Genomic DNA, 13,445 nt, shown 5'->3' on the forward strand with positions numbered 1-13,445 from the left:
GAGGGAGGAATGCTGGCTTCAGCCTAATCCCTGGTAAGCCTTTCCTTGGCTGAGAGATACCCAGCTCTCCCACCAGCTGCTGTGGACTAGCAGCTCATCTGCATATCTTCACAGCCTTCTCCGGGATGATTCCCAGGCCCACTCCAATCCACTCAGGGCCTTCACTCAAGGTGCCTAATGCTCCCACCAGGTGCTGTGGAGGACTTGCAGCCCTTCTGGCTATCTTCACAGCCTTCTCCGGGGTGACTCCCGGGTCCACCCCGATCCTCCCAGGGCCCTTGCTTCAGGTGCTGAGTGCTGGAGCGTTTTCTCTGTACATTTAATATTTTCTCTCAGTTACTACTTTTGGCCTCTGGAAATTTGTAAGGCAGCCGTGTGGTCTTCTTTGCATTCCTTTGTGCGCCACCATCAGGTAGATGTTCAACTATGTTCACCGTCACTTATGGATTATCATTATGCTGGCACTAGAGCTTGTGCTTTCTTGATTGCTGGAACTTTTCTCTGGGATGGCCTTCCAGGCCAGCTGAGATTATGTGGTAATCTCAAGGAATTTAAAAGGCTTCTGAAGACCCATTATTTTTTTTTAAGACTTACTTGGAAGATTGAAATATTTTTCAATATTTAAATGACTTGGACAGAATTTTTTTATGATGTGTTATATGTTGTTTGTTAACAGCTTTTATGCATGTTTCAATTGTTACCCGCTTTAGGATAAGGTGGGATACAAATATGAAATAAATACATAATAAATGCAGCCTTGTGGGATTCTACCTTTAATGGTCACTGCTTTGGTACTTCCCATTTGTCTGTGCCAGTCTGGAGGGATGCTATAGCAGGAAACATTAGATCTTGCCTGTTAATTTTCTTTCTTTTAGTCCCTCCAGACTGGCACAGGACAGTATTATCTGCGTTCTGATTCCTAGTTAGAACATGAATTGTCTTTGCGGTCAAGGCTAAGGGATATGGATGTAGGCTAGGTTGTTTATCTAACAAAAAAAAAACCTAAACAAACCCAAAGTTTGTTTACTTTTGAAGGGGATTTTCTGTGTTTCTGTTTACTGGCATGGGCAGCAGCACATGGTCCCCTGGGTTAGTTGGTGGATTGTCAGCTCTGAGGGAAATGTACAGCTAGCTTTTTTTTTTTTAACCTGTTGCAATAATCTGCTTGGATATTTAAAGACTGACTCTACAGCAGTGTTTTCCAAGTCTGGTCTTGGAGTACCCCTTGCCAGTCAGGTTTTCAGGATATCCACAATGAATATGCATGAAAGAAATTTGCATATAACAGAGGCAATTGTCTCCTTTTTAAAGTCTTGCTGTATATGCACATTACATCCATTCATATTTACAGGCATTCAAAAGCAACAATGGAGCACTGACCTGAACTGAAAAATATTTATTTAAAGGAGGGGAATTGTTTTCACATTTTTGTCTTAAATAGTAAATAACATGTTAAGTGTCCATAAGATAGAAAAGGTATATACAGTCAGACTTTCTGTGGAATCAAATCTTAGCTATTCCTTCATTTGGTGAACAGCGTGAAGGGTCAAGGAGCCAGCTCAGTGTTCTCCTTGATGTGAGAATGGCAGCTGTGATTGTCATGGGAGATCTGTTAGCATCTGCCATTGTAAAGTCAGTCTCTAAATCCTTAATCGCCAGGATTCCATGGCACATACCGGTGTAATTTCTTCCCTTGAAAAGGAAGCAGAAATTGAACAATCTCTTCAGATAGCAGTGTCACACCTTGCAGGATGTAGCCATCTACAGGATCACTTCCATTGCTGTCCTTGGAGGATTATTTGCATAAAACTATGTGCATCTCACACAACCCACCAGTATTCTCAGGACAATGCTAGCATTCCCCCAAATCAGTTAATCCAGGATTTCTGATTTAGTTTCCATAAGCTGATGGGACAGGTCATTTATGCCACTTTGAAAAGCACTTTTTTCTTTGTCCCAGGAAATTCTGTCTTTCCAAAAACTTACCAGACAAATTTGTAAGCCTTCAATACACAAAAAAGAAACAGTAAGTTTATTTGTATACAAATTTACAAAATAAGAATATTCTTTATTTATCATAATTCCCCTGCAGCTCTTATCTAGCTAAAGGGAAGTTCCTGAGAAGTAAAGACAAAAATTAGTTCTAGCTAATGGAAATCAGTATGGTCCTCAACTAGAGCAGAAGCTAACCTAAAATTCAGGTTTTCTATACCTGGATTGGCCTGGCCAGTGGCTACCAGGAATTAATTTTACATTCCAGCTGAACACATTGCATCCTAAAAACAGCTGGCTTTACTGTTCAAGATTAAACTCTTTCCCATACATCTATGCCACTCACAAGTATAACGTCTGCATTTTCTTATTAATTACAAGATGTGCGAATTCTCTTGTTGATATAGGCAAGAACAGTTGACACCCAGTACTTTTGGAACTTATCTCCTCCTGTCAGGACAACTGCTGGGAACACAGCAAAATCCATTAACTTATTAAAGCTTACCTGTTGGGTTTCTGAGAGCTGAAAGACAGAAAAGAAGAGGTTAAGATTTGTCTGAGTTGGACAAAGTTCTGCAGCATCTGTGCTCTGAGAGGCAGGCTCAATCCTTGGGAGGTCAGGAGCCTCTGTTTTCTGGTCTGTGTAAGGTTAAAACAGCACATATTTTAATCCTAAAACTTCTTCTTTTTTTAATTTATACAAAGGCCATTGTACATGGCTATGTGCTCTCAGTTTCTGGTCTCAAAGGGTTCTTGCCACTTTTGTGTCTCTTACTCTTAGTGACATAGCTAGGATTAAATAAGCCTTGGGTGCAAAAATTAAGATGGGTTCCTATAACATCATATTTCCCAAGGGTAGCAGAGGCCAGGAACAGGTCCCTTCCAGTTAGGGGGTGGGGGTGTTTGGAAGTTGAGGGGTATCTGGGATACAGTGTGTGAGTGGACATTAGAGGTAGGAATATATGTGGTCTGGGCATTTGTATGTAGGGCAGGACTGTACATGTGGAGTATGTAGGCGGTATCTAGGACATGTGGAGATATCTGCTGTGGGTGAGATGTCTAAGAAACCTTCCTCATGTATCATTGGATACAAAGTAGAACTAAGATATTTCCCTATAGAATTCACCATACAAAAAGTCTGATTCTGGTTTCATCTCAGTAACAGCAACATAAGCCATCTCCAGTAGCAGATTATTATTATTAGCATTTGTATAGCACTACCAGACGCACGCAGCGCTGAACACCTGATACAAAGAGACAGTCCCTGCTCAAAAGAGCTTACAATCTAAATAATACAGACAGACAAGACAGTTACGGGTGAGGGAAGTAATGGGTGAGAAGGGAGGAAGGGACAAGGGGAGAGCAATTGTGGCTAGGAGCCAAAAGCAGCAGTGAAAAGGTGGGTTTTCAGCATAGATTTGAAAACAGGTAGAGATGGAGCTAGACGTATAGGTCCAGGAAGTCTATTCCAGGCATAAGGTGCCGCGAGAGAAAAGGAGCGAAGCCTGGAGTTAGCAGTGGAGGAAAAGGAGGGCGACAAGAGAGACCTGTCCAGTGAGCGGAGTTCACGGGGAGGAATGTAGGGAGAGATGAGAGCGGAGAGGTAGTGGGGGGCTGCAGAGTGGATGCATTTAAAGGTCAGTACGAGAAGTTTAAACTGAATGCGGAAGCGGACAGGGAGCCAGTGAAGTGACTTGAGGAGCGGGCCAGTGCGGGTACAACGATTCTGGCGGAAAACAAGTCGTGCCGCAGAATTTTGGACAGATTGGAGAGGAGAGAGATGGCTGAGTGGAAGACCAGTGAGAAGTAAATTGCAATAGTCCAAGCGAGAGGCGACAAGGGTGTGGATAAGGGTTCTGGTAGCGTATTCAGAAAGGAAGGGGCGAATTTGGCTTATTGTAGATAAAGAAACGACAGGTTTTGGCGATCTGTTGAATAAGGGCAGAGAAGGAGAGAGAGGAATCAAAGATGACTCCAAGGTTATGAGCCAAGGAGGATATGAGAGCCATTAACAGAGGTAGAGAAAGGGGGAAGAGGAGAGATGGGTTTAGGGGGAAAAATGAGAAGTTCCATTTTAGTCATGTTGAGCTTTAGATGGCATTGAGACATCCAAGCAGCAATGTCAGACAAGCAGGCTGAGATTTTGTCCTGGATCGAGGTTGAGATTTCAGGGGTGGAGATGTAGATCTGAGAATCATCAGTGTAAAGATGGTACTGGAAGCCATGGGATGAAATCAGGGTACCAAGGGAAGAGGAATAGATGGAGAAGAGGAGGGGTCCAAGGACAGAACCCTGAGGCACACCAACAGAAAGTGGGATGGAAGTTGAGGAGGATCCACCAGAGTGAACACTGAAAGAACGAAGCAAGAGGTACGAGGAGAACCAGGAAAGAACAGGGCCCTGGAATCCAAGCGAGGACAGCATGTCCAGAAGTATAGTGTCAAAAGCAGCAGATAGGTCAAGAAGGATAAGGATAGAATAGAGACCTCTGGATTTAGCCAGTAGTAGGTCATTAGAGACTTTGGTAAGTGCAGTTTCAGTACAGTGAAGAGGGTGAAAACCAGATTGGAGTGGGTCAAGAATAGGTTGCGAAGAAAGAAAGTCAAGACAACGGCGGTTCCAGTAATTTGGAGAGGAAAGGGAGATGGGGCGATAGTTGGAGGGACAGGTAGGGTCAAGTGAGGGTTTTTTAAGGAGTGGAGTGACCACAGCATGTTTGAAGGCCATAGGAACAGTTGCAGCGGAAAGTGAAAGATTAAGGATGTGACAGATGACTGGGATGATAGTAGGAGAGATAGTGTTAAGTAGATAAGTGGGGATGAGATCAGAGGAACAGGTAGTACATTTAGAGGAGGAAAGAAGAAGGGTAGTTTCCTCAATAGACACTTCAGAGAATGAGGAAAAAGAAGGAGAGGAAGGAGAGTAGGGGTGAGGACTAAGGGAGAGAGAGGTGGGGAGGGTTTGGATGAAAATTCAAGGTTAATCTTATGGATTTTATCGTGGAAGTGCTCAGCTAGGGTCTGAGGAGAAAGAGATGGGGGAATAGGGGGCGGAGGTACCTTGAGAAGAGAGTTCAGTGTGGCGAAGAGGAGTCGAGGATTGGAGCCAAGGGAATTTGTCAATTGGGTGAAGTAATTCTGTTTGGCAAGTGAAAGGGCAGACTGGAAGGAGTTAAGCATGAATTTAAAATCAATGAAGTCGGCAAGGGTGCGGGATATATTATGAATTTTTATATTATATTATGAATTTTTATACAACTCTGCAGAAGTCACTCAGGACCTATAGATTTGTACTATCATTCTGTAACATCACCAACAAGGACCTTCCTAGGAAAAGGCAGCACTGTAAATAATGTAGGTGCTCTAGAACATCAACATATAGGAAAACTGAACAAGCTGATTACTCCAGATCTCTACAGACAGAATCTATGACTTCGGTCACCCATGCGGAATACAGACAGAATATCTCTAACAGGATAAGTGACCACAAACTAGAAGTAGAAATATACAGACAAAATTTAACCTGAAACCCCCAGATGCCAAGTTTCCAAGTTTGTTTCATTTGATATACCGTCCATCGGTAATACCTTCTGGGAGGTTTACATTTGCATTAAAAAATAATAATAATAAAGAAAGTGAGAAAGGAAATTACAAAAACCATAGAGAGATCCCTGTGTGTTTACAATTTCTACCACAACCCATAGCAAGAAGTAGAATCACAGGGGCATGAAGATTAGATACCATAGAATTTGTAAAGAAATATGTTTAGCTGAAAACTATTTTATTGGTGATTAACAACAAACTAGGTTGTAAATTCCCAAATGATCAATACAGCAAAAAAAAAAAAAGTTACAGAAGGGCAATTAATTCAGATCACCAATTATTTCACATATTAACCAAGAATCTGCCCCCCTCCTCCCCAATCCACACATACCCAAAACTCGGAATGATACTAGACCCAATATACCCAAAACTTACAAACACTGCCTTGGGGTTATTGTCATATAATGCCTATACGCTATCTCTAGCACCCACATGGGGTTAACCCTGTGGCCACCTGGAGGGTTCTACCAAGCACTGCCCAGGCCTGCCTACACCTGTGCACATGCGCCTACACTGGCATACCTTCCACCCGCCTGCTGGGTCCTGTGGGTAGCGCTATAGAAATGATTTATAGTAGTAGGAGGAGGAGGAGACTCCTACCCATAATTTTATTCCCCAGTGGTTTCTAAGGATGCTGGGACCACAATCCCAGAGGTCCCACAGATCCTAGCAAACACCCACAGACCAAGAACACAAACCACCATGATTCTTAGTCAGTCCAGGACAACAGAGCTAAAAAACTATTAGGTTTATTATCATAAAAAAGGTAGAACTGTGAACAGTGAAAGGGTGTAAACAGCAAATGATAACAGGTAAAATAACAGGAATCAACACTGAAACTGAGTCCGTTCCGAGTTCCAGTTCCAGCCAAGATGCGGAGTCCGTTCCAAGTTCCAGTTCCAGCCAAGATGCTGAGGCCGCGCCGAGTTCCAGTTCCAGTCAAGCTTCTGACGCCCGCCCGGGTCCCAGTCCCGGTTTGCTTCTTGACTCTAGTCCGGATCCCAGTCCCAGTTTGCTTCCTGAGTTCAGTCTGGGTTCCCTCAGAGAAGGATTCCTTTTGAACTTTGTTCCTCTTGCTGCATCTAAGTTTCTGAGTCTGCCCAGCGGTGATTCGAAGGAGCCTCCGGTTTACAAGCTCTGCTCCTGTCTGCCAGTTTTCAACTTCCTTGGGACTTCCAGTCCAGTGATCCATGTCTGGGTTTTGAAACCCATCAGGAGATTTCACCACAGTTACCCCTGGGCACCTGAAACCCCCATGGGACCGGGAGGGGGGTCTTGAGGAGGAGGTACTGTCAGGTCTGTGGCCGTGACCACCCTCAGCCTTACCTTCTTTCTGGGGGTCAGCAGCTCTGCTGGCTTCTGTCTGTGTTTGTCTTGTCTCTAGTCTCTGGGCTGATTGCTTCACTAGACCTCACCTGTGTGGGCTATGCCTCTCTAGGGAGCCAGCATCTAAGATGGTTGCCACCGGCTCTGTGCCAGCTTCCAAGATGGCTCCTGCTTGTCTTTCCTGTGGGCTCACTTCCTATGTGTGTCAAGCCTCTCTTTGGGGTCAGTGTACTTCCTGCTTCTGTCCTGCTGCTGGTGACTCATTAGTGAGAGCCTTCATAAGGAAGTGCTGTGCTTGCAGTCAGCGCCTTTGCATAAGTGTTATGCTCTTAGGCCAGGTCAGGTTAGTAATGTCTGCTGCACTACTGCTTAGCCTCTCTCTGGGTTCCAGCCCAGTTTCTTTCTGTGTCTCTGTTGTCCTTCCGTGGGGGGGTCTTCCCTGCCACTGTCTGTCTGTGGACTGCAGGTCCTTCCTGGCTTACCCTGTGTTTGGGGTGAAGCCTCTGTTCCTGGCTTACCCTGGGTTGAGGTGAAGCCTTTGTCTGGGTTTGTTCTCTGTCTGTTTGCGAAGCCTCAGCCTTTGTGGGTTCCCCACTCAGTGTGGGGAACGGCTGTGGCTTCAGACCCTTGGCCTGTTCTTCCTGGTTACTCTGTTTGCTGTGCTGCCTGCCCAAGACCCTTGGCCTGTTATTCCTGGTTTGCTCTCTTTACCCTGAACCCTGCCTTGCCTAGCCTGTGTGCCTTCCTTGCTTGTATATCCTGAGGGTATATCCTGAATCTTGTATCTGTCTGGCTAGTGTGTTTTCCTGGGTGATTTCCTGTATCCTGTCTCCACCTAGCTAGAGGGTGTACCCTGTGGGTATTCCCGGATCCCCGTTCTGCCTAGTGTGTTGCTGCCCTAGTCCTTGCTCCTGCTAGCTTCTGTACGCCTTGTGTTCCTTGGTCTGTCTTCTGGGTCTTGCTAGTGGCTGTGCAGCAGCACACTGTCTGAGTCTAGTTCCGTGCCCTGTCGCCCTCGTGTATCCCAGACCCAGGGTGGGTCCTCTGGATCTTCAGTTCCTGCCTTATCCTGCAAGTCCTGCCGGCCGCCTGCACTTCGGAGCTCAACTCCGGAGGAACGGTGGCTAGGTGCAGGTGAAGCTGTTCCTGTCTCATCTGTTCTAGTTGCCTGCCTTGTACTACTCCAGTCCAGAGTTCCAGTACTGCTCTTCTGTGTTTCCCGTCCCGAGGTGGTCTTGCCTGCCGCTGCCGCTCCTCGGCAGTGGCCCAAGGGCTCACAAACTCCAGTCCTGCCTCGAGGACCTGACAGAATGCCAAGGCCCTCGAGAACGCGACAAAAGCCTGGGCTGAGGCACAAAAGCCCTCCTGGCAGACAGGGGTGGCAGGGGAGGAACCCGGACACCTGGGTTTGCACCTCAGGGGAACACAGTGGCCCCCACGGACCACCACCCTCGGAGAAACAAATCAAGGGAGAGAACAGTTTGTTTTTTAACAAAGAGAGCAAATGCTAAAAAAAAAAGTTTACTGAAGGAAACTACCTCCTTTCAGGCCTATCAACTGACTGCACAAGCTGCTTGACTATCATCTGTTGGAGACTGAGAACATACTGGCTGGCTATGAGGTAGCATGTGGCTATTATACAGTTCAGAAAATTGTGCTCTCAGTTTCCATATGCTAGTAGCTGAGTATAACCCACGCGTCAGCAGCTGGACCGGTCTGGAGGGCAGACAAGGAAATATGTTTTTAGACCTGTTTTTAATCTAAGGTACGAGGAGTCATTGCAGAAGTTCAAAGGGAGGTTATTCCACAAAGACGGGCCTAAGACTGAAAATATTGAAGACAAATCTGATAGAATCACCAAAAGAAATTGTTGTGATTAACTTAGTGAACAAGAGGCTATATAAGTTGTAAATAAGCAGAATAGGAATAAAGGTAGTCCTGAATTGTGTATTTTGTATACTAATGTTAAGATTTTATAAGGGATTCTTGCTGATAGAAAACACTGCAATCAAGTTACTCTGTCACGCTAAGAGATCTGATCATGTCTACCCATTCTTCCAGAAATATCACTGGCTTCCTATCGAACAAAGAATCATTCACAGGCTCTTAACCCTAACCTATAAAGTTTTTCAGACAGGTGTTTTGCAATACAGTAGAACACTGATTATCTGAATGCCAATCATCCGGATGTCCAATTATCCGTACCTAGAAAAAAAACACAGAAGTTGAGAGAACACCAGTGTCCCACGAGGAGTCACAGAGGAAAGCAAGGAGTGGGAACAGAATCAGGCTTTTCCTGTTTCTGGGTCCAGCACAGCCAGCGGCAACACGCAGAGGGGAATGTCCCTGTGCCTGTCTTTTGCTTGCTGCCGTTACACCCACAGTGAAGAGAGAAGCAGGGGATCAGTGCACGAGCTCCAGACCATCTAAAATGAGTAAGCCAGTGGGAGTGGGAGAGGACAGGGAGACAAGATGGGGCAAGGCTGAATTTGGGGGATGGAGAAACACAGGAATGCATTAAAAATGTTAATGCTAGTTAAACATTTAGCACGTTAACATCGTTATTAATGTGTTAAATGTACAGCCCTAAAATAAATAAATAAAACATATATAAAATAAAGATATACAGAGTACAAATTAAAACTGGGAGATGGCACAGCTAATCATAAACTCCCGCAGAAAACTTTTCGGAATCTAGTACAATCCACAGTACTCACCCATGCCGACTACTGCAACAGCATCTTCGTCGGTTGCCAAGCCCAAGTCATGAAAAAGCTCCAAACCGCCCAAAACACAGCAGCCAGACTCATTTTTGGCAAATCACGATTTGAAAGTGCAACACCACTACGTGAAAAACTCCACTGGCTCCCTATCAAGGAACGCATAAACTTCAAAGCCCACACAATGATCCACAAAATCCTCCATGGCGAATCTCCAAGCTACATGACCGAATTGATCGACCTACCAGCCAGGAACGGGTCCAAATCTTCTCGAACATATCTCAACCTTCATCTCCCGAACTGCAAAGGCCTCAAATACAAAACCTACTACACATCCAATTTCTCCGTCATAGGCAGCAAACTCTGGAACGCAATACCTCGACACATCCGAACAACCAATGAACATCTATCCTTCCGGAAGCTGCTGAAAATGTACCTCTTCAAAACAAGCCTACCCTAACAACCCAAGTTAATTCTTAAACCTAATCCACATCCACATCACTAGCACCGCCCAAATTCCAATCCTCTCCCCCATGTATCATATTGTCCTACTCTCTATAACTGGGTTATCTCTCTGATACTTTGTACCATACTTTGTATTATCTCTGTGATACTCTCATACCTTGTAAGCCGCACTAAACCTGCTATTGAGCGGGAAAGAGCGGGGTATAAATGCTATAAATAAATAAATATATATATATATAATAGTATTAGATGAAAGCAACCTAACACAAGAAACATAGCACTAAAAGTGAAAAAAAAAAAATGAGAATCATAAAACACAGTCCACTAGCGAATATGTAGAACAAAAGCCACCAAAATAAAACAGAAGCAAATAAAACAAGTACTCAGTATAACACATTAAATAAAACATACCTTATAAGCCAAGAAATCAAATATTAAAAAAGTTGTCTCAGTCAAAATCCCACAAAGGGTACTATAAAAACATAAGAAAAAACTGAATGCCAAACACACAGGAAATCAAAAAGGAGACTATGAAAAAAAGAGAAGAATGGTACAGTCAGGGCTTTTTTTTGAGGGGGTACTTGGGGTACTGAGTACCAGTGGCGTAGGAAGGGGGGGCGGTGGGGCGGTCCGCCCCGGGTGCACGCGCTGGGGGGGGTGTCGGCGCCGCTGGTTACCTCTGCTCTCTCTGCCCCGGAACAGGTTACTTCCTGTTCAGGGGCAGAGAAAGCAGGGAACCAACGGAGCTGACGCAGCTCCCAGAGACGACGTGCACTCGGCGGGTGTCAACCGGCCTCGCTACGCTGCTGCTGAGTACCAGCACCTTTTCTATTATCTGCTAAAATTGACCCATGGACTCCAAGTTTTAATGAAAGAGCTCAGGCTCTACACACCAATTCTGCCTTGTCATAGATTCTGTGACTGGTTGCAGGGTCCTGGCTATTGTGGGGGTGGGTCCTTCAGTGATCACCCCACCCATGAAGGGTGGCCTAGCATTTGAGTACCGACACCTTTTTTGCTAGAAAAAACGCACTGGGTACAGTACAAAAAAGGAGGCGTGGATGTTGTTCAAAAGTACCTTTCCATGTATTAAAAAAGAAGGAAGGAAGACTAAATGACAGAAAATGGAAGCAGGATCTGACTAAAATAATATGAAACAGCATAAGGGTTGATAAGGATTGCAAATAGACTTTGAAAAGAAGATTGCGTTGAAGGCAAAAACACATAGTAAAAACCTTTTTAGGTATATTACTACTACTACTATAAATCACTTCTATAGCGCTACCAGTCGTACGCAGCGCTTTACAATTGAACATGAAGACAGTCCCTGCTCAAAAGAGCTTACAATCTAAATCAGGACAAACAGACAGGACCAAAAAGGATAAGGGAAGGACAGACAGAAGGACACATAAGGATAAGATAAAAGTTACAAGTCAGGAGTCAAAACCAGCATCAAACAGGTAGGCCTTTAGCCCGGATTTGAAGGCAGCCAGGGATGGAGCTAGACGGGATGGAGCTAGACGTAATGGCTCAGGAAGCCTATTCCAGGCATAAGGTGTGGCGAGATAGAAGGAGCGGAGTCTGGAGTTAGCAAGAAGCAGGCCAAAGAATCAGTTGGACCGCTAGATGACAGAGGAGTAAAAGGAGCACTCAGGGAAGACAAGGCCATAGCAGAGAGATCTAAATTAATTCTTTGCTTCATTCTTCATCAAGGAAGATGTGGGAGAGATACCAACTGCAGAAATGATGCTGACGAGTCAGAAAGACTGAATCAAATCTCTCTAAGTCTGGAAGATGTAATGGGGCAATTTGACAACTGAAGAGTAGCAAATCGCCTGCACTGAATGATATACATCCTAGAGTACTGATAGAATTGAAAAATGAACTTGCATAATTATTGTAAGTAATATATAATTTATCATTAAAATCAAGCATGATACCAGAAGATTGGAGGGCAGCCAATATAATGCCAATTTTTAAAAAGGTTTCCAGAAATGATCAAGGAAATCATAGATCAGTGAGCCTGACGTCCGTGCTGGGCAAAATGGTAGAGACTATTATAAAGAACAAAATTACAGAGCATATACATAAGCATAGATTAATGAGACAAAGCCATATTAGAAGTTGCCGACCAGAAAAGGATCTAGGTGTCATTGTTGATGATACTTTGAAACCCTCTGCTCAGTGTGCGGCAGAGGCTAAGAAAGCAAATAGAATGTTAGGTATTATTAGGAAAGAAATGGAAACCAAAAATAAGGACATTATGATGCCTTTGTATCACTCCATGGTGCGACTGCACCTCGAATACTGTGTGCAATTCTGGTCACCGCATTTCAAAAAAGATATAGCGGAATTAGAAAAGGTACAGAGAAGGGTGACAAAAATGATAAAGGGGATGGGATGACTTTCCTATGAAGAAAGGCTAAAGCGGCTAGGGCTCTTAAGCTTGGAGAAAGGTTGATATAATTTCCTAAAAGAAAAGTCCAAAAGCCATTATTAAGATGGACTTGGGGAAACTCCACTACTTAGTTCTAGGATAAACATCATAAAATCTATTTTACTGTTTTGGGATCTTGCCAGGTACTTGTAACCTTGATCGGCCACTGTTGGAAACCTTTGTTCTGTCCCAGTATGGCAATACTTGTGTTCTTATGTAAACCTGACTGGCTGGGTTTTCCCCGAGAACAGGTTTGGGAATCACTGATGTGCTGACATTTTTCAGTAAGTCCCACTGCCTGATTGTAGCAGAGGTTCATAGACTTTTTTTTTTTTTTTTTAAATTGTTTGACCTTGTAGTTTCTTCCTGTACCTTTCAGTCTCCAGTTCAACAGGAATCCATGCTGGGATCTGGTGCCATAAGTCTTGGTTTGTAAACAGTCATGGATTTTCCCTATTTAACAATCACTTCCCTTTCTTGGTCTTAATCTGGGATTTCAGGTACCACCCTTCAGTGATGACTATCAGGGGCATTTTCGAAAGAGAAGGGCGCCCATCTTCCGACACAAATCAGGAGATGGGTGTCCTTCTCTCAGGGTCGCCCAAATCGGCATAATCGAAAGCTGATTTTGGGCGCCCTCAACTGTAGTCCGTCGCGGAGACGACCAAAGTTCACGGGGGCTTGTCGGAGGCGTAGCAAAGGCGGGACTGGGGCGTTCTTAAGAGATGGGCGTCCTCAGCCGATAATGGAAAAAAGAAGGGTGTCCCTGACGAGCATTTGGTCGACTTTACTTGGTCCATTTTTTTTCACGACCAAGCCTCAAAAAGGTGCCCAAACTGACCAGATGACCACCAGAGGGAATCGGGGATCACCTCCCCTTACTCCCCCAGTGGTCCCCAACCC

General features: G+C 44.6%; 1 protein-coding gene across 1 annotated transcript in view; it reads right to left on the reverse strand.

Annotated features, from left to right (window-relative positions):
• Positions 1 to 1,417: 1,417 nt before the first annotated feature.
• IZUMO4 (IZUMO family member 4) overlaps positions 1,418 to 13,445 on the reverse strand; it is a 41,009-nt gene continuing 28,981 nt past the window's right edge. The window contains exons 8-9 of the mRNA XM_030218686.1: positions 2,498 to 2,515; positions 1,418 to 2,003 (exon numbers count right to left, since the gene is read on the reverse strand). Coding sequence (XP_030074546.1) covers positions 1,919 to 2,003; positions 2,498 to 2,515 — 103 coding nt within the window. The 3' untranslated portion in view covers positions 1,418 to 1,918. The remainder of the gene's footprint in view (positions 2,004 to 2,497; positions 2,516 to 13,445) is intronic.

Source organism: Microcaecilia unicolor, chromosome 11, assembly GCF_901765095.1.
Source record: "Microcaecilia unicolor chromosome 11, aMicUni1.1, whole genome shotgun sequence".
Taxonomy (NCBI): Eukaryota; Metazoa; Chordata; class Amphibia; order Gymnophiona; family Siphonopidae; genus Microcaecilia; species Microcaecilia unicolor.